At 35.9% G+C, this 22,780-nt stretch overlaps 1 protein-coding gene across 1 annotated transcript in view; it reads right to left on the bottom strand.

The window, feature by feature from the left end:
• LOC107568412 (glutamate receptor ionotropic, delta-2-like) overlaps positions 1-21,349 on the bottom strand; it is a gene marked incomplete at its 5' end in the record, with an annotated part of 188,150 nt that extends 166,801 nt beyond the window's left edge. Inside the window, 2 exons of the mRNA XM_016254389.1 lie at positions 6,252-6,457; positions 21,065-21,349. Coding sequence (XP_016109875.1) covers positions 6,252-6,457; positions 21,065-21,349 — 491 coding nt within the window. The remainder of the gene's footprint in view (positions 1-6,251; positions 6,458-21,064) is intronic.
• Between the last annotated feature and the right edge of the window lie 1,431 nt (positions 21,350-22,780).

The following is a 22,780-nucleotide window of genomic DNA, read 5'->3' as shown; positions in this document are numbered from 1 at the left end:
ACTTCAAATGTGGGCTCGTGTGTGTGTGTGTGTATGTATATATATATATATATATATATATATATATATATATATGTATATTAGGGGTTGTATGTATGTATATGAAGTCATTAATGAACAAATAAGTCTGGAGCTGTGACAAACACCTTGTGCACAGCTATGGCATATGACACAGCACTGCCCACATGGCTATTGCTCCTTTTGTATTTGGGTCGTTATATTTCTCACAGATTTCTGCTCATTCTAAATCAGATACAGATAAAGTAGCACAGTAAAGATTACATTCATATGAATGCATTAGTGAGAGCGATTGCGTGTTTGAATTAGTTCTACCTGGCAGCATCCCTCTACTAGTAGTGAAGCTGTGGGATTTATTTATTAAAAAATATATGCTAGAACTTTTCAGTTTCTAAGCTATTTCATTGAGAAATCACAGAACAGTGTTGACAATACATTTACGTGCTGAATGATTCTGTGTGCTCGCGATCTGTGCGTGATGTACGAGCTACTGTCTGTAATGTGTGTGCATTACAGTGCAGCAGCACATTAGATTAGAACGGCGATAAACTTAACTGTACAATAAGCTGTTTAAAACGTGCATTCTCCCGTTCAATTTCGAGCATCCAGTAATATAATCACACGTCTTGTGGAGCGCTTTCGGAGTATATATTTATTTGTCATTTGAACTGTATGAAAACAGAGCGTAAATGTGGAAGTTCTTCAAAGATTTCTTATTCTGTTGCGCCCTCTATAGGACCAGCGAATTGTCAACGTCAAGCTTAAAGGGTTAGTTCAGCCTAAAATTAAAATTCTGTCATTAATTACTCACCCTCATGTCGTTTCAAACCCATCAGACCTTTGTTCACCTTCGGAACACAAATTAAGATATTTTTAATGGAATCTGAGAGCTGTCTGACCCTGCATAGACAGCAACGCAACTGAAATGTTGCCAAGTCCTGAAATGTAGCAAGGAGATCTGTAAAATAATCCATGTGACATCAGTGGTTCAGCCGTAATTTTATGAAGCTACGAGAATACTTTTTGTGCGCAAAAGAAAAAAAACGACTTTATTCCACAATTCGTCTTCTCCGCATCACCCTGTAGCGCCATTTTGGAGAGTATCCGCTGGACGTAAACAGCGTATGCTGTTCTGTGTCAGCTGCGTCACATGGATATGCTGTTTTCGTTCAGATCAAATCACAACAACGTAGGAAACAGATCCGGCGTGACGTCATGGCAGAGCATTGAAGTCTACTAGTCGGTGCAACACCTAATATATATATATATATATATATATATATATATATATATAATTAAACTAAACTAATGAAACATTTTGAAATAAGCTAAAAACTTTTAAATGTTGAAGTACTAAATCTACTAACTGAAAACTAAAAATAAATAAAGAAAACAATTTAGAAATATTACATAAATAATACATATAAAAGGGTGTAAAATTTAAATAAAAATGGAAAATGTTATATTTTATGTCTGTTTTAATTGTACATCATAATTTCACCTTTTTATTAGTTTAATTTCTATAATAAATAAAATAATAAAAATAAATAGGCGATTCCAAATAAACTCTCTCTGTATATAAATCTTCCATTGTTCTCCTCATTTGTAAGTCGCTAAATGATTAAATGTAAATGTAAATTTAATTAAAATACTTGGTTGTCAACATCTAGTTTAACTAGTCAGTTGTCAACCATTGTGACCCTAATTGATAGACAAAGCTACTCAAACCCATCATGTTTCCTCAAAACACTACACCTTAATTGTCTATTGGAGTGCATTGTTTCCCTCCAGTTTGACAGCTTGTCAGCGCAAGTGTGATGGACATGTTTCTCTGACTGTTCACCATACACACATCACACAGACAGGCGGCTGGTCAAGCCATGTCCTCAGCTCTCGCCTCACTGACAAGCTCCATCATGTCTTCTGTCTGTCCACAGTGAGACTGATCTCCACCTGTTAAATGCCTGGCCTGGGACCCTTCACCCAAGAAAGACCATTAATCTGACTTCATCACTTCAATCCCAGACTTCCACTGACAGGTAGGACACACGCTACTGAATACATTTGAGCTTTGTCTTTGTCGATGCTGGACAGGATCCACATGCTGAATAGATGCAACAAGGTTGAAGGTAAATTAAATATATTATTGCTAGCACATAATTATCCAATGCCCAATAAACAATCAAATGTTTCCCAAATGCAAAGAAAGCTCACGATGCTTTCATAAAGTGTGTGAGCAGGACCCAAAATGACGTGTTTAGAGCCATGGGCGACATTAGGGGGGGTTGCCCCCCCATATCGTCAGTCAAGTAATCCCCGATGTCAGCCCAGGCCCAGTTGTACGGGGGTACTAGACGGCGCTTAATACCCCCAAACGAAAGCAAAAGCAATTTAAATATCTGGTAAACTATCTAACGTGTTTTTGCAGCATTGAGCACTGTAGCCAATCAAAGACATATCTGTTGATTTCTTCAACGCAATGGCCCGATCAGAAACGTTAGAGTTTTCAGAATTCACTCACCGCTGAAAGAGCCGGAGTTTTGCACGCTCGCAAATCATCTCATGACTTAATGCAGACGCGATGTAAATAAGAGATTTATTGTGTAGTTTAGAGAGCTTGATCATAACGGAACTTTGTGAGATCGCGATGAACTTTGATGAGTGATTCTTTTAGTGATAATAAAGGGAGCAGCGCTTTTTGTGTTTTCTAGGCTATAATCCATTCAGAATTTGAAAGAAACTTTCGTTTTTCGGACACATACATGCTGCAAAGTTTCAGGAATGATGCTGGATTCATTCTCGAAATATCAGCGATAAACAATGGATGGGACAAAAATCCCTAGGTGATTTATTCTGGAAGTGGTCCTGGCCAAACTTCCACAGACAGCGCACGTCCTGAGCGAGAGTTCACGGACTAAAAGCGTGTGTATACTTATTGAGATCGGGACATATCAACCAGTAATTTCATTTCCAGTAACGGATGGTAGAAAGTTCAGAAATGAATGGTATGCGATTTATGACAGAATAGTCGCACAACTGATTGTTTATTTTTTTCCTCACGTGTCTCACCACAATGATTCAAAACGGACGCATTTCAAGTGACACGGAAAAAAGACACGGAAAACTTAAATGACATCAGAAAAGCAGCGTGCGCATTTCTGGTTAAATGAAAGGCCATCAATTACTGACACTTAAAATGGGAAGCATCGCCATTCAAATCAGCAGCAAGAGTCAAAGTTCCACAGCTTAGTAAACGCAGGCAACCTCTTTAAGTTATTCTTCACTGTGCTGCATTAACACAATGCGTTGCAATATGGTAGTGCATTGTTTTGATGCATAGGCTACATCCCTAAGATTTCTTTTTTATTTTTTGCTCTTTTTTTCTTCCCCCCCCCCCTGACTCGAGAGTCAAATATTGTCCATGTTTAGAGCCATCAGTGAACATTAATCTTGACACGCGTGTCTGCCATCGACTTTTTAATGGGGCTCTATGGGTCATGCACAGAATCCGGTGCACAGATTCACACACAGTAAAGTTTGTCTGAGCTTGTAAAAGACTCTGTTTAGACTTCAACAATAAGAACAAAAGAGCATCAATTATTTCAATAAATGTGACTCATCAAACTCAAGCACTGCACACTGGATACTTACACAATAAAGACAAAGCCTTTTCTGATGATTTTTTTGATAAACTTCTAAAAGTTGTTTCAAATGAACCACATTTGGTGAAGCACAGTCCCGCAACTACCACCCCTAGTAAAACATGTTCACAATTGACCATAAAACACCTGAGAAGCAGCTGCATGCTGAAACATGACTTCTAATAGGAGCAATTTGTCTCCAACTATACACAGAATGTCTCTTGAACAATGAACTGGCCTTTAAATCAGCTTTATAGTGCAGACAAAAGACTTAGATAAGCCAGATACGCTGCTTTTATGTGACAGTTCCTGAACAAACCAGAACACTGCAGCTTTAGTTCCAAGAACCTGTAATGAACGCTCACAACAGATGTTTAATAGTCTTCCCTGCTGTGGTGCTAGAAAACCTGCACACACTCACTGCATGCAATCAAAGCCCAAAAATGAGTCTACACATGTCTACTGATTTGTTATTTATTGTTTTTTCATTTTTTTAAATGCATAGTGCAGTGTTCATAAAGAATTCTCTTATTATTATTGTTTTTCATTTTTTACACACATACTATATACATTAAAAATGTTATATTTATATATGATAATGATAGCTAAACAAGTAGTAACATAATATTAAATACTAACCTAACATTTATTACTTTTTTTAAATTATAGGCCTTATGTAGCCCCTTTTCAGTGCTGCGCTCTGTCTTTTGTCTGTATTTTCACAGCGTGAAGGTAACTTTGTATGAATTTACAAATGAACCGCTAGCTTTAACACCTTCTCGGTACTGGCATTTGTTATGACATCTGCTTTGAACATTCCAATGCACATGATAATGTCGGTTAACTCTGATGAATAAGGTCAATACAAACCACCATTCAAGGTTTGGGATTAGTAACATTTTTACAAAATTAATACTGTTATTCAGCAAGACTGCATTAAATTGATCAAATTTGACAGGAAGGAATATTAAGCAGCACAACCATGTTTAACATAATAATAATAAATGTTTCTTGAGCATCAAATCTGCACATCAGACATTTCTGACAGATCATGTGACACTGAAGACTGTGGTAATGGCTGTTAAAAATTCAGCTTTGCCATCACAAATGGCAATAAATGGCAATAGCCTCGTGGTTAGTACGCCGGCATACAGCGCAACTGCGCTCATGGTGACCCGAGTTCGATTCCTGTCTCAAGGTCCTTTGCCGATCCCGCCCCCCTCTGTCTCCACCCAATGATTTCCTGTCAGCTCTCTACTGTCCTGTCCCAATAAAGGCAGAAAACGCCCATAAATATAACTTAATAAAATAAAGAAATATATATATAAAATAAATACTTTTAAATTGTAATACTCTTCACTCTATTTCTGATAAAATCTTATAATTTATAGTTCTCTCTCTATATAAGCTTGGTGAAACTATAAAATATAAAAAATATATAGAAAATATATATATATAAAAATGCATATATAAAATTTTTATATAATGCATGATGGAGCATATATCTAATATATTTTTATATAAAAAATGTTCAAAAAAATTATATAATCAGGTGAACTATTTGACAGCAAATCCTTCGTAAGCTCTGTGGGTGTCATAAAGGACTCAGACATTAATTTAAGCAAGCTGAGAGGTCGCTAAAACAGCTCACTTACCAATTATCAATTCCGGTTTAGATTCTAATATGACGGGAATTGGTGTGATGTCTGAGTGGCCTCCTTTCAAAATACATGTCTGAGCAACACATGGCTCCCAATGTATTCCTGCAAAATAATTTGTTCCCGAAAGGTAGCCAAGCATACCGCCAGAATAACGTTTTTTTCCAGTCAAATCCAATAACAAAAACAATAAGCTGCTTTAAATTTTCTGCGACGATTTCCCGGCTGAAGTGTGTATCTTTAAGACTCTGAGCCCCCCCTGATCAACTTATCATCCCCAGACCCAATAGTCATTACAGCTGCCTGCAGTCTCAACCACTACCGATGGTTCCTGTCCTATTCCACGTTCAAGCAAAATTGGATTTTGATTGCTTTTCACAGGATATTTTTAATTAAAGGCGAATGAGAATAGCATGTGAGATTAAGCAATACTTCATGGTTTAATTCCCAGAGAGAGTTATCAGAGAGAGAGCAAAACCATTTAATGGCTTCCTTACAAATATTGCCAATTAAAACAAGTGACATTTTTCGATCAGAATGAATTACTATGACCCATAGGAAGAAAAGGACTCAGGCCAAAATGGAAGCGAGTAAAATGTGACTGTGTCAGAGTGAATGTATTGACACATGCTGTATTTAATCTGCTATAAAAGCACTGAAAATATTCAATTTACCATGACATCATATCCTGCCTGGAGCTGTGAGCCTCACAGATCAACATAATGTGAACTAGTTAAATGCCGGTTGGACTGACAGATTGAAGGCCTTGCGTCAAAAGCCCGCTGGCTGGATTTGAGGGCCACTACTCGCATCTGTGCAGTGCAAAGACATCTATTAGTGTAAGAGCAGCCATTTGTATGAAATGTAAGTGTGAACATTTACGTCGCTGGTGTGCGATATGTATTCATATGTCCTCGTGTGTGTGTGAATGTACCTCGGTAATGAAGGCCTTTGCTGTGGCGGGGCTCATGAACAGCACAGCACGCCTCAGTGTGTCCCTGTAGCGATGCAGCTCTTCCACCCTCATGGTGCGGAACATTCCAGTGATCATCATGTTAATATTGGATTCCACCTTCTGGAGAGAAACATCCATCCCCTGCTGGGACGACTGGTCCAGGAAGTTCTCTATGCCCCGGATATCTGAACAACAACAGACAATATAATTCAAACTACATTCAGTTTTTATGTGACTTGTCACAATCTGCTACACATATACTGTATATGTTTCTTAAAGGCACAGGACATTCTTTTTGTGATTGTCTTGGATTTATACACATGCTTAGAGAAAATTTTTATTTACTGAAGCAATTGTAGAAATGCAATATTAAGATTATTTAATCTGCAGGTTACTGAAATAAAGCAAGTAGTGATCGGCTGGTCATGTGACCTCAACATGGCTGCCCCCATGAGGGGACCTGCTCCATGTGAAATGAAACAACTTCTAGGCTACTGATTTTACTAAAGTCTTCATGTCATGTGAGTATATATGATTTTAAACATACACTACAGTTCACAAGTTTGGAGTCAGTAAGATTTTTACTCTTATTCAGCCAGGACACACTAAATTAATCAACTGTTTTCAACATTAATAATAATAATAAGAAAAATAAATGTTTTTCGAGCACCAAATCAGTATGATTTCTGAAGGATCATGTGACACTGAAGATTGGAGTAATTGCTGCTAAAAATATAGCTTTGCCATCACAGATATAAATACATTTTTTTAATAGTTATTTTAAATTGTAATTATATTTCACAAAATTACTAGTGTATTTTTCAATCAAATAAATGAAGCCTTGGCGAGCATAAGGTACTTTGGTTACACTTTATTTTAAGGTCCAATTCTAATAACAAACCATTAACTATGACTTTTGCCTCAACAAACCCCTAATTTGCTGCTTATTAATAGTTAGTTAATAGTGAGAATTGGTCCCTATAATAATAATAATAATAATGTTTTATTTTTATAGCGCCTTTCAGGAACCCAAGGACGCTTCACAAAATAATACAAGCAATTAGCAAACAAAATACACCAGACAATCAGAGTGGACATTCAAACAAACAAGTGATTGACAACAAATATCTACAGATAATTAACAACAAGAGGTCATGCAATCAGATGACGAACATCAATTTTGTCAAGAAGGTGGTCCAATAACTACAAAGGTCACGTAACATACAAACAAAAGCTGGGAAACAGAGAAGCAGGGAGGTAAATGAGTTATTTACAGAATTTACAAAAATTTCGAGTTTTGTACCATTTGGAGGTAATTAATAACTTTGGCAGGTAAGCCGCTATATAAGGAGTAACAATAGTCCAGTCTGGAGGTTATAAAAGCATGGATAACACTATATTAAACAATACAATACTTCTTTTTAAAAAAATTGAATGTTTTACACAAGGATATGAACGTGAAAAAAACTAAATGTTTGTTGTCTGTAAGATATATTTTTTTAATTACTTAGTGCACCTTTTAAATGCAAGAACCATAAATGCCTCATTTATTTTAAATAGTGATTTATTAAAATGTAAAATAAAAGAAAAAGTACAAATTAATAAAAAGTGATTTATTATTTCTTTAGCATGAAAATTAGTGCAAATTAATGCACAACACAACCTTTGAAGCAAACAAACCTTGTTAGCAAATAGTCATGTAGGATACTGTAAGAGTTATTTCTCCTGCAGCTCAACTGAACTTGAGCATAAATGCTGAAAGGACACAATCAGTTACAGAGCATTCAATCACAGCGCTCATTCAAACAGACAGTGGTGTTTGCCAGAGGTCATGACAGAGAGATTAGAGAGAGTTATTTCACACTAAACAATGATCAAGCCAAATGTGACATTTATTCAAATGAGTTGTGTGGCACTTGTTGTACATTCATTTAAATTTAAAGTTGTTTAAAGATGGATCATGTTCCATAACTGCTGCTGTTATGATGAACAAACAAATGTGGGATAATGTAAGTGCCTATTAAATTTATCAAATTTATCAAATTTAGGACCTTTGTTGTTCTAATATGCATTGTCCCTGTAATAAATAAATAAATAAAATAAATAAAATAAAATTAAATGGCACATTCGATTATAATGACTACCCATTTTACCTTAAAAAATATATCACAAAATCATTTTATTTATTAAGAAATATCAGAAACTAAATCAATATCAGCAACAGTACTACGTATCAGACTGAATATAAACTCCCTTACGCCTGGCAATATCAACCATTTTGTTTTCACCTTCACCATTACTGTGACGACTGTGTGGCACAGGAACGCATTAGCATGTGTGCTAACAGTGCTCAGGAGTGGGCGGCAGCAGAAACCTGTGTAGAACATTTATCACTGCGGTGTGGCGAGGCAGAAGTGCTGTCTCAGGGCTGTGCTACATAAAAGATGTATTTCACAGAGGAAGAGTTGCTGCACACTCAACCCTCTGCGCAGGCGGCCTTTCCCTACATCAAACCGTTTCCACCGGAGCGGGGAGGCGTTGAGAATGCAGGATCAAAGCGTCCCTGAAAGATGGGACTGGGGCGAGGGAACCAGGGGGAATTAAGGTGGGGGGTGTTGAAGGTGAGACTGACTGTGTGACAGAGATGTGTGCAAAAAAGAGACTTTCCGGAAAAGCATCGAATAAAAACGTCTTTACTGTAGGTAGCCCTTCAGTCATGAGCTGCTAAAAGAAGACTTAATATCATGCCTATGTTTTAGATGCATAACTGAAGCAGAAAAACAACATGAAATGACTGGAAAATCCATCTTAAGCTAATAGCATTAGCTAGCCCACCCTAGTCATTAGCCACAGATCATCTTGCATCCGCAAAAACAGATACCAGATGGTCAATATGGTTGTTATTTGGAACCTGGTAAGATCAATGACCAACTTGGATCAGCTAACAAGCTAGAAAACAAATAACCACACCTATTATTTCAAACTGGATTTTCCATAAGGGTACAGACTGCTATTTTCCAAAATACGTCTGTTAAAACATCACATATTTTCAGATTTAATTGTCAAGCTACAGAACTTGATATTTCCTTATTGCAAAATCTATATAAATATATTGCATTACATATCAAATTATACATATTGTAAAATATACCGAGTTATAGTAGCATTGGCGATGCTACAAAATAATCATATTTTGAATTACGTAAACAACAGTCAAGCAAATGTTTTGAAAATAAGGTATTGATGTAAACTTATCGTGTTTGTGTTTTAAGTTTATTAACTATACATTCTTTAATGGAAAACTTGTGCATTTTAAATGTTTTACCTTAAAAAATAATGTGTACTTTTTTTAAACTTAAAATAATGTTTATGTACAACTTTTGAAAGTATACATGCATTTATGTAAAACTTAAAACGTTTATGCATTTTAAGTCTATTAACTTAAAATAAAGCATTTATGAACAACTTTTACCGAACTATACATGCATGTATGTAAAACTTGTGTTGTGCATTTTAAGCTAATTTATTATTTATTTGAAATAATGATCATACAAAACTTAAACCAATCAAAATGGAAAGCAGTAAAACTAGTCAAGCAAATGTTTTGAAAAAGTAGATAGCTACTAACAAACAGTAGCTATCCACATTGAAGTTAAACAGGAAATGTTTAAAAAAAAAAACCGTGTAAAAAATTAAAAATTGTACTATATATAATTTAAATCAGAAACATTTGAATCAGGGGATTTTAATTTAAAAATAATGCCAATTAAAATAAAACTTGAACAGATAAATGTATACAAAAAAAACACACCTCATTTGCATAACCAAAAACATACTACATAATATAGGGACTGTGATATTATTTCCTCAGGTCAGACATTAAAAACCGCAATGTACAATGCTACACCGGGCTGGATAAAGTACCTTGTTACTGGAAAAGCTACACTGTTAAGAACATAACTGAACTGCTATCACACTGCTGAAAAATGTAGTCAAGTTAGTAGTGTCAATACTCGAAGTTAATTACCTCCCAACACTGCTGTAAAATTCTCTTTTGAAGTACCATTTAACTGAAATCCATTGTTTTTAACTTTCAGGACACAAGAAAACTCGAATCAGAGTGGTTTGGCTCTTGGCTTAATTAGCAGGGTCATTGCCGCCTGCACCTCCACTGAAACTCTGCCACTCGATGCAGCTAAAAAGGGAAGACGAGGACAACATCCACAGCACGCCGGAGGAGGGTCAAAAGCACCGGTGCCTCCATCTGTGCACTGGATCCAATTTAAAGCAAATCTACGGCTTCGGTTCTGCTCTCTTATTGGGTTCCCCTTCTAGTGCGGAGGGCAGGGCACCAGCAGACAGCAGCTTGTGTTTATAGCGGAGGACACATAGGGGGAGCCGATACGGTCCCTGTGCTGGAGTGGCATATGGGTAGGAGCCGTTTACGGAAACGTTACAAGGCTACGATATTGCAGGATGGGGCTGTGGAAGGCAATGGTACACTGCTTGTTATTTTTCAGTTACGACTCTATGAAGTCGGGACATTACAGAGCTCCCATTCAAAGATGAGAAGGTAGCTTGGCTTTATTACTTCCGTCTTAACAGGAGAGGTTATAGCGAGGGAGATTAATACAAACAGACACACAGCACAGCGGTAACGCACCAATGAGGCCCTTTTCATCTGTCAAAAAATACACATGTAATTACAATCAGCATTAGCGTCTCCATTATTATTACAGACTCTGCCCTCACTTTCCCTGTCAGAGAATCTCAGTTTGAACTCTAAGCATTTCCAGCATATGCTACTGTGCTCAAATTTAAAATAATAACTTTCACACAAAACACTCTGATTAATAGCTCTGCATCATCTTGTGGAAAATTACGGTTAAAATAATCTTTTGGCAAACGCTTTAATTCAATTTACAATGTAAGTGAGGTATATATTTTAACTGTCACCTGTGAACTGAACCTATGCTAACTAGCCAAACTTTGACCCCATGATTTCGAACTGAAAAGTTGTTCTGTGTTTCGTCTAAAGACTGGTTGAAAACTGTTTGAGAATAACAACAATCATTCTATAATTCAAATTTTTAACAGTAAAAATGAAAATGAATGTGTAAATCTGCATATATCCTACCATTCAAAAGCCTGAGGTCTGTAAGATTTTTAAAAAGTCTCTTATTCTCACCAAGGCTGCATTTATTTGATCAAAAATACAGAAAAAACATTAATATTGTGAAAGATTATTACAATTTTAAATGAGTGATTTCTATTTTAATGTATTTTAAAATGTAATTTATTCCTGTGATGGCAAAGCTGAATTTTCAGCAGCTATTTCTCCAGCCTTTTGTCACATGATCCCTTAGAAACCTTTCTAAAATGATGCTTTGGTGTTCAGTTATGCTATTGAAACATTTCTTTTTATTATCAGTGTTAAAAAAGTTGTTCATATTATTGTGGGGGAAACAATACATTTTTGTCTTTACTGTTTACTAGTCTTAACTGTTTATTTTGATCAATTTAATGCATCTTTGCTGAATAAAAGTATTAATTTATTTCAATAACATCTTACTGTGTCCAAACTTTTGAGCAGTAGTGTCATTTTGTAACATAATTATTTCTTATATTTCTTTAAGTATATGTCTGTCCTTACAGCGGGTAAAATAAGTATTGAACACGTCACCATTTTTCCCAGTACATATATTTCTAAAGGTGCTGTTGACATGAAATCTTCACCAGATGTCGGTAACAACCCAAGTAATCCATACATACAAAGAAAACAATACAAATGAATTCAGAAATTAAGTTCTGTGTAATAAAATGGAATGACACAGGGAAAAAAGTATTGAACTACTGAAATGTATTTAATACTTTGTACAAAAGCCTTTGTTGGTAATGACAGCTTCAAGACGCCTCCTGTATGGAGAAACTAGTCATATGTGTAACCCCCCCAGGTCCTACTCACACCCGCTCCGAGTGGTACTTGAACCCGGGTCTCCAGCATGTGAGGCAGGCGCACTAACAAGGAGGCTAAAGACTGCAGCCACTAGCGTTGGTCGCTAGTGCGCCTCTTGAGTTCAGGGGAGTGAGGTTTACCTGCACAGCACCTACCCGCTGGCCTCCGTTACACATGCATTGTTCAGGTGTAATTTTGGCCCATTCTTCCACAGAGTCTTCAAATCTTGAAGGTTCTGTGGGCCTCTTCTATGAACTCTGACCTTTAGTTCTTATTTTCTATTGGATTCAAGTCAGATGATTGTCTGGGCCATTCTAGCAGCTTTACCGTACTTTATTTTTCTGAAACCAAATGAGAGTTTCTTTGGCTGTGTTTGGGATCATTGTCTTGCTGAAATGTCCACCCTTGCTCCATCTTCATCATCCTGGTACTGTAGGTGTTGAGACTGAACCAGTTAGCATTAATTTCCACCGACAAGGGGCAGGATTGCTTTGTAATTACTGATAGATTTAGCTGGTGTCTTGGCTTTCCATGCACCTCCCTTTCTTCATATGTTCAATACGTTTTCCTGTGTCATTCTACTTTATTACACATAACTTAATTTCTGAAATGATTTGTTTTGTTTTCTTTGCATGTATGGATTACTTGGGTTGTTACCGAGATCTGGTGAACATTTCAAGTCAACAGCACCTTTAGAAATCTATTTACTGAGAAAAATGGTGATGTGTTCAATACTTATTTTACCCACTGTATATGCAGTTGACGTTTATTTCAGAATCAGAATCAGAATTAGCTTTATTCACTTTTCTGCTAAGCAATACTGAGACTGAATTAATGCAGAAAGTACAATCGAAAGATAAAATTGCAACAAATAAAATACAGTAAATACAAAATGTTAAAAACATATTCAATAATACTACACCAAATTATAATAAAAAAAACATACATACGCACACACATACATCCGTCTATACATACACAAATATACATTCACATGCAATAAAAATACAAAATTATGAAACATGCAAGTGCAATTACAAAAAAAGACCCTAAACATCCACCTTATATTCATTGAACAATCTAATACCAAAATGAATGGCAGAAGTAGCAAAACTTTTGTCCTTGCTTTGAATAACATTCAAATTACTTTGCTTCCTAAGAAGCGGACCATTTTTCACCCCTATCTGGTGGAAAAAGATCATGATGATCTTTCTGAGCCATTTCTTGTATTAATTCGATGATGGCTTGCTCTCTCTGATAGGTAGATGTAATGACATGCTATAGTAAATCTCTCAATAATCTCTTGCAATATGCAATGTTCAAGAACACATTAGCATGTTACAGATTGCACCAAAAACATATTGGTTTTATCTTCTCTTCTAGTTTATTCGTCTAACAGTACAGAAAATATTTCCAAGATATTTTTTTTTATATATTTTGGCTTTGATATGATAAACACAAATAATACAAAAGCCAGTTAATTAATTTTGCACACATTGTCTTTATAATATAACCCTTAATATTGATCACACACACAGTATAAATGATTCTTCCTTTAATACATAAAAATACACAGCTGCTTTTATATTTTAGCAAACAGGGTCACAAGGAGATCAACATATTTGGAGGTCCTTGGCCTCAAGAAGTTTGAAAGCCCCTCCTAATTGGGCACAGTGAAGAGGGGTAAGAAAAGTCCCAACTACTCCTCTAAAGTCTTCAGTTTACGTCTACCTCCGTTTATCTAACAGAGAAATCAATTGGTGCTGAGCTTGATTACTGTACGTCCACCCCTGCCTGAGACTTAAGTCACTCAAAAGCTTGACACGAGTCAATACATGCCAGTTTCCGGTTCGGTCTACTGATTACTGATTAGAGGGAACCAGCACTATTTTTGTCTGATGGGAGTTCTTTAATTCAAATTCCAGAGCTAGATAGATGCTCTGAGTGACACAGTTATATGTGGCCTGGTAGAAACTGTGAGCAGAATCCAAAGGACCGGATCTGAGGCCCGAGACATTGGTTAATAGAATGGGATTAAATAAAGCATATTTGTGTTGTTTAACATTTAATTATTGTAGCTTTGCGTCATATTCTGAGTTGCATTATTTTAATTAATTTTGAGGAATACTGAATCTGTGTTTTTTTTAGATGAATTAATGCATATTCATATTTATTTTAAAACTACAGTAACATCTGATTTCTCTCAACATGGGGACAGCAGAGCTGTCAGTCAATAAATTGGGAAAAAAAGTAACTTGCGTTACTTATCTGAAAAAGTAACTCCGATATTCTCTTGTAAATTTAAAAGTAATGCGTTACTTTACTAGTTACTTGAAAAAAGTAATCTGATTACGTAACTCGCGTTACTTGTAATGCGTTACCCCCAACACTGGCCTCTTCTATGAACTCTGACCTTTAGTTCTTATTTTCTATTGGATTCAAGTCAGATGATTGTCTGGGCCATTCTAGCAGCTTTACCGTACTTTATTTTTCTGAAACCAAATGAGAGTTTCTTTGGCTGTGTTTGGGATCATTGTCTTGCTGAAATGTCCACCCTTGCTCCATCTTCATCATCCTGGTACTGTAGGTGTTGAGACTGAACCAGTTAGCATTAATTTCCACCGACAAGGGGCAGGATTGCTTTGTAATTACTGATAGATTTAGCTGGTGTCTTGGCTTTCCATGCACCTCCCTTTCTTCATATGTTCAACACGTTTTCCTGTGTCATTCTACTTTATTACACATAACTTAATTTCTGAAATTATTTGTTTTGTTTTCTTTGCATGTATGGATTACTTGGGTTGTTACCGAGATCTGGTGAACATTTCAAGTCAACAGCACCTTTAGAAATCTATTTACTGAGAAAAATGGTGATGTGTTCAATACTTATTTTACCCACTGTATATGCAGTTGACGTTTATTTCAGAATCAGAATCAGAATTAGCTTTATTCACTTTTCTGCTAAGCAATACTGAGACTGAATTAATGCAGAAAGTACAATCGAAAGATAAAATTGCAACAAATAAAATACAGTAAATACAAAATGTTAAAAACATATTCAATAATACTACACCAAATTATAATAAAAAAAACATACATACGCACACACATACATCCGTCTATACATACACAAATATACATTCACATGCAATAAAAATACAAAATTATGAAACATGCAAGTGCAATTACAAAAAAAGACCCTAAACGTCCACCTTATATTCATTGAACAATCTAATACCAAAATGAATGGCAGAAGTAGCAAAACTTTTGTCCTTGCTTTGAATAACATTCAAATTACTTTGCTTCCTAAGAAGCGGACCATTTTTCACCCCTATCTGGTGGAAAAAGATCATGATGATCTTTCTGAGCCATTTCTTGTATTAATTCGATGATGGCTTGCTCTCTCTGATAGGTAGATGTAATGACATGCTATAGTAAATCTCTCAATAATCTCTTGCAATATGCAATGTTCAAGAACACATTAGCATGTTACAGATTGCACCAAAAACATATTGGTTTTATCTTCTCTTCTAGTTTATTCGTCTAACAGTACAGAAAATATTTCCAAGATATTTTTTTTTTATATATATTTTGGCTTTGATATGATAAACACAAATAATACAAAAGCCAGTTAATTCATTTTGCACACATTGTCTTTATAATATAACCCTTAATATTGATCACACACACAGTATAAATGATTCTTCCTTTAATACATAAAAATACACAGCTGCTTTTATATTTTAGCAAACAGGGTCACAAGGAGATCAACATATTTGGAGGTCCTTGGCCTCAAGAAGTTTGAAAGCCCCTCCTAATTGGGCACAGTGAAGAGGGGTAAGAAAAGTCCCAACTACTCCTCTAAAGTCTTCAGTTTACGTCTACCTCCGTTTATCTAACAGAGAAATCAATTGGTGCTGAGCTTGATTACTGTACGTCCACCCCTGCCTGAGACTTAAGTCACTCAAAAGCTTGACACGAGTCAATACATGCCAGTTTCCGGTTCGGTCTACTGATTACTGATTAGAGGGAACCAGCACTATTTTTGTCTGATGGGAGTTCTTTAATTCAAATTCCAGAGCTAGATAGATGCTCTGAGTGACACAGTCATATGTGGCCCGGTAGGAACTGTGAGCAGAATCCAAAGGACCGGATCTGAGGCCCGCAGCTGAGTGCTGATTGAGTGAGCTCTCACGCTGTGAATCTCCCACTAGCTGCATCCTCTCTACTGTGTTTAATGTTTCCACTAGGCTTTACTACCCTAGCGAGTGACAATGGGGGCTAAAAACAAATCTTCATGTCACAGTTCATCTTGCAGAGAGAGAAACAGGCAGACGGAGAAAGAGAGATAGAGAATGTCCCTGATGAAAAGACCAGCTTGGGCCATTATGTTGCTTCAAGACGGTTGTATATTTTGAAAACTAAGGAGTGTTTGTCGTCAATAAGGAAAATGGGAAATGTACAATTCAATATATTCTTACTTCTGACCCACCCTACAATACAGAGGGTGACTGGTTATCGTGAGAGGATAATAGGGTCATTGGCCTAAATCATTATTAATTATCTCTTCAAAAGAGGGACTCAATTTCCTTTATCTTTTTCATCCACGTGTCTGTTAACCATGAAATCATCTCATTTGGACTTGCGTCACATTAAATTAACCTTATCCTGGTCTGGCAAAGCGCTGGACAGGTTATTCTAATATTATAAGTGCTACACCACAGCTATTCGGACTGAATTTATGGAAGGTGGCAATCGTATTCGAGGTCACAGACTTCACCTTAAGCAGTGAGACAACACACTATGTTGAACACATGTCTCTATTACCTACCTGCATAATGTACATTCAGAACAGGAATTCAAATTACAACTTGACTTTTACAAATTGCAAACGTCATATTATATATAAAAATCATTTACATTTTCTCTGAATCACTACTTTTTATCTTAGTAATCAACAATTTGTTGTATTTTCTCTCCATTTCTCAGCTGCACTGTAAAAAAATTAAGTTGTGAATAAAACATATTATATTAGATTAGATTAGATTATTATATTTATTATTATATTTTATTAAAATTATACAATTTCAGTCTTCAAAATTCAAAATTTCAAAAGCTCATGTTTAATTCATTGTTACGAGCAGTTTCGTTGCAATTATTTGTGAAATTTACTAGCAATTTCTGAGTGAAAATTGTTTCTACACCAAATTGTCTTTGCAGTGTGCACCTATGCTGTAGTAGATGAGCCAACTAGGGGACCTACATCACTCAGCAGATGAATGTCAGTTAAGATAGAAGTGTGCATTTTGAAATACCTTCTACAAGGATGTAACGTGATTGCAAAGAATCATGGATAGCAGAAAAATACTATCAAATCAGATCCTTTGAAAGTTACAAAGACTGACCAATCAGCATCCAGGATGACCATGCATCAACAAGTCAGGCATCTACAGTGTAGATTATATACATTTTCTACAATCCATAAACATTTGATTTTTGATTTTTTTATTTTATATTTATTTGAATCTGTGAATATATAATAACATAAACAATTTTTTTTAAAAAAGCTGAATTGTCAGTAGCCATTACTCCAGTCTTCAGTGGTAACATGTTCCTTCAGAATCAATTTGATATGCTAATTTGACACTCACAAATATCTTTATATCAAAAATACCAAAAAGTTGAAAATGGTTGTTCTGCTTAATTTTGTGTGGAAACTTAAATACAGTCTCTTTTTTCAGGATTCTTTGATGAATAGTGAGAGTTAAAATAATCCACTTGATCCATTTAATGCATTCTTTCTGAATAAAAGTATCAATTTCTTTCTTAAAAAATCTGTGACCCCAGACTTTAAAACAGTAATATATTATATATAGGCCTATATATATTTAGCAAGAAAAAAAGACTACCCAAATTAATTAACGATGCATATCATTTTTTGTGAAGTTGCAGTTCAAATCCACTTAGCTCAAAAAACTCTTCAATTTATTTAAAAAAACTCTTCAATTTATTTCAAAATCGCTTCAATTTATGAAGTCGCCTAGAATAACTTCAGTTACGGCAGAGGATACTTAACATAGAGAGGGAAACCTCGGATTGCAAATTGATTTATCTTTTTTTTCTTCTTTCTTTTTTTTTTGCGACTTCTGCCAGCTCTATTCCTGAAAAATAAGAAATACCAAGGAGGCACAATCAGTTTACCAATGAACTCTCTTTTTTTCAAGTCATCTTAAGAAGCCAAAGCAATTTAGGAACACTTTGTTCTCTCTGAAAGATCTCTTGCTCAGGGACCAGCTAATCAAATGTCCGAGGAGTCTATCTTCGGAGTCACTGGTCAAGCTCTCCACACACTTAAGGCGGGGAGGAGGGGAGAGGATCTCTAAGGCTTCATTACTATATGGCTGCCCAGGGCACATGGTCCTCCGGACATGGCTGAAATCATATCCGTTTGTCTTCGGGGACAGGTACTTATTCATCCGCACCTTAACCTGCTGCAGCGGAGCGTGCCCTGCAGAGGGACCATCAACCATGGAGTTCTTTTCACACACAACTACACTCTATTCCACCATCTTATATCGCGCTCCCCTTTTCTCTTTAACCCACTGACAAACACAAACGCTCTGTTCCAAAATGTAGTAAACTACCTACGCAGGCAGGATTTTAAGGCATCTTATGTGTTCCAGAAAGCAGACATTTTAATTATGCTGCCTGCTAAAATACTTTGTTTTAGTATTGCATGGCTGCCTCCAAATTTGCAGGTACTTCTTTTAATAACTTTTCAGCTGTTATAAAAGCATCTTCTATATAGTGTGAATGTGTGTATGAATCTAGCCCGGATGAACTACAATTGTTATGTTGTCATTGTCACGTGACCTACCAGTGTCATTTGTGTCGCTTCACTGCCATTCACAAATCCTCTCACTTGGCTTCATGGGATAGTAAAGTGTCTATAAAAGTGTCTATACTTCAGAATCTACCGTTTTATGAATTTGGACACACTACTCTTGTTTGCATATAATTTTTCATCTACTACACTGAATATCATGTTTATACTACACTTATGATTAGTACTTGAGCGTCAGTATCTAGTGTATAATAAATGTCAGTATTGCACATTCAACCCGGTTTCCACCTATCATAATTGTTTTTTTAAATAATTATGTCGGAGGAGGTGACTAACACAAATTAGACTCTTGGTCCGCTCCTAAATGAGTTTTCTCGCCAAGTTTTTTGGATTCGGTAAAAAGGATGGGTGTTTGACACCCCAGCCTACAGGAAGGGGTGAGCAACTGTACATTCTTTTTGTGTGCTTTTGTACAGTTATGCTTACAAACTCTTTCCACCTCCCTACACTTGTATTTTGAGTGTGATTCTTTCAAAATAATGTTACAGATGAATTTCTATGAAAATCTATGACATTTTTCCTTTTCAAAATTTCTAAAGATAGGTGCAATAAATCATTATCATGAATTATTTTGGCCACAATTATCATTTAGTAAAAAAATCTGATACTGTGACAGCCTTTTTAGAAACATGCTAACATCAATCTCAACATCAACATAGAGCTCAAATGGTCAAAACTAAAAGTATTTTATCAATATATAAATATTTAAACACAACAAATAAAATTCATAATATATTACTATTCTTTCTTGTTGATTGAATACTGTACCATAGTAAAAAAATAATAATATCATAATTTATTTATTTTAATTACATTTATTTCATACTAAGTTTACTTCAAATCCATTAACATGTTTATTGACATATCACTTAAGACTTACTGATATAAAATAATAATTAAACTTTATTTGGAGTATTTCTTCATTGTGCAATGCACATTTCTTAATATGTCTAAAATGTGTTTTAATATCACTATTAAATAAAAAAAGGATTTCTGTACATTATCAGACTTTAAATCCAAGATATTTAAAGTGTACCTGATGTCTCCTTGCAATAGTTCCACTTTAGCACAATCAAATATACTTCAGTATATCTTTCTTTAGCTTTCTTCAGCACAATTAAAATGCATTAAGCACAAAATTACAGTAGTTATTCCAATTTAGCAGACTTTAAGTATAGCAGTTTAGTATTCTAAAAGTACAATTGCAATGCATTTTTATTAAGCACATAAATATGTTAATATTTTTACAAAATAAATGTATTTCAAATACATTTTAGTATTTTTTTTCATTACGACTACAACATACATTTTAAAACATGCTTTGTTTTACCTTCCCATCAATTTTTCTCCAGCTGATGTGGGTAATTAGCTTTAAGATTGTGGAAAATATCGGGCACCTTGATCAATGAGAATGGCTTTAATCTGGTAGCTGGGTAACTGCCTGACTAACTGCACCTGCGGGCAAATCCTCACCCTCATCTACTCTGCTCCCCTCAAAACCTGCCATATCAAGAAACATGTTTAACTTGTTTTGCTCAGTCAGTGAAATGCACTGCAAGGCCAAGAGAAACGCTATGAAATGCAATGGGTAAAAGCTCAAGGTAAGATGTTTTCTGAAAAAAATTAATAAATGAATAACAGCTTGAGGCCTCTTGGACTTAAAGGCCTGTGGGCAACAGCCCAGTCGGCTCTGTGGTTAATCTGTGAATGCCCAGAATCTTTTTCCTCACTCACAGTCACGCTTTTTCCTCTTAAACACATTCAGAAAAAATGCCTTAAACACATAATGAGCAATGGATGTAATAATGCTGTATAATGTCCTCTTGGTGGTGGTAATAAGAGGCTGTTAATGTGGGGTCACTGATTGGACACACTGTGAGAGAGCTCCTTTCGGCCGTTTACTACTGCCATCAGTAAATTGAAACTACTCACCATAGTCAGTGTCGTAGAAGATAATGAACTTCTGCCAGGTGTACTCCATCACCACTTGGAAGATGACATCATTTAGGTAGACGGGAGGCCGGACGAAGAGAGTGTAGTCATCTGGTTGGGCGCGACTGGTGGATGGGCAGCTAGAGCGAGGAGTGCCCGTGGGTGCCCTCTGGATGAAGAGGTGCGGGATGTGCATTGCGTCAGCTAAAGACTGCAGCGACCCCGCAGACATACAGCCGATAGAGCTGACCAAGGCTAAGATTCCTCTGTTCATCAACTCGCAGGCTGTGGGCGACAGAGAGAGAGAGAGAGAGAGAGAGGAAATATATAATATAGGAATGTGACTAGGGAATGTGAGAAACTTTATATTTATTTATTTTATATTGGTTTGTTGGTTTTGAGGCACATTCACACCAAGAGCGATAATTATAAATATTCAAATTATTTGTGTCCATGCACCAATGCTAATGTTCTGTTCATTTTAAGTGCATGCTGCAGTTGTCATGTATCACATGCAATGTTCAAGCTCTTTAATCTTGAGTGGATTCTGATTGGCTGTTAGTGTTTTTATTGTTTATCAGCTGAACAAAAATGTTCTAAAAATGATTCCAACAGTACTGACCCCCCTTTTGTCATGTAATTAGAACAATTATTAAAACCTTATAGTTATCAAACCCAGTCAGTCTGGTCTGTTGGTTGAAGACCAGCTGCCGCCTAGCTAAACTGGATAAACACTTGCTAGACTAGCTTAAAAAGACAATTTGCCTAAAAACTAAACAAAATTCTCTCACCATTTTGAGATATGTCTGTGTGTGTTCTATCTATACAAAAAAGGCAATGGTAACCAAAACTGTTCTTTATTAATTTATACAATCTTCAAAATATCTTCTTTTGCATTCCAAAAAAAATAAAAAATGATGACAAAATTGTCATTTTTGGGTGAGCTATAGCTTTAAGTGCAGACCAGTCTGGGAGACCCTATTAAACCAGATAAGACCAGCAAAGCAGGTTAGTTTAAGTAGATTTCAACAGCAGATGAAGCAGATTAAATAAAAGATGCAACTTTCTGAGAGAGTTTAATCATTCAAACTGTTTAACAGCTAAAACACAGCACACTGTTAGCATGCTAATTAAGCCACCAGCATTAAACACATTAAAAAATTAAGATAAACATAATTGTAGATATGTTGTAGACAGGCTACTTTACTATTGTGGCCTATCTCTACATAAGGTAAGTACATAGTTCCCTAGTTCTTCAAATTTCAAGTTCCATTTTGTTCAGTCAAGTAACCATGTGGCTTGCTATCTTGGAGAAATATATTTTATGGCTCAATCCCTGAGCGTAATCACAGGCTGGCAGCCAAAGGTGGTGGCGATCAATATGTCTTTACCAATGGCTTTAATTACAACCGTGCAAATATGATTATTTCCCCTCCACTTAGAGCTTCATTAACAATTCAGCACTTTTTAAGACTCTCCCATCTGAATACCATCAGACAAAAAACATTTGGGAGTCTATCACACAGGCTAGGGTGTTTATGGAAAAACATACGAGATACAGCGTTCTTCAGTATAAATACTTAGTTTTGAAATTTTAATTTGACAAACATTCCATTCATAAGCACTTACACGGTTTGCATAAACAGATGCTCATCAGCACAGATGCAGTTTTAAGAGCGCTGATTGGTTACTTCATTTTTTTTGCTGCATAAATGC

The sequence above is a fragment of the Sinocyclocheilus grahami genome, unplaced genomic scaffold (genome assembly GCF_001515645.1).
Source record: "Sinocyclocheilus grahami isolate Dianchi unplaced genomic scaffold, SAMN03320097.WGS_v1.1 scaffold1241.1, whole genome shotgun sequence".
Classification (NCBI taxonomy): Eukaryota; Metazoa; Chordata; class Actinopteri; order Cypriniformes; family Cyprinidae; genus Sinocyclocheilus; species Sinocyclocheilus grahami.
Note: the sequence above shows the minus strand (reverse complement) of the source record. Positions and strands in the feature narration are given on the sequence as shown.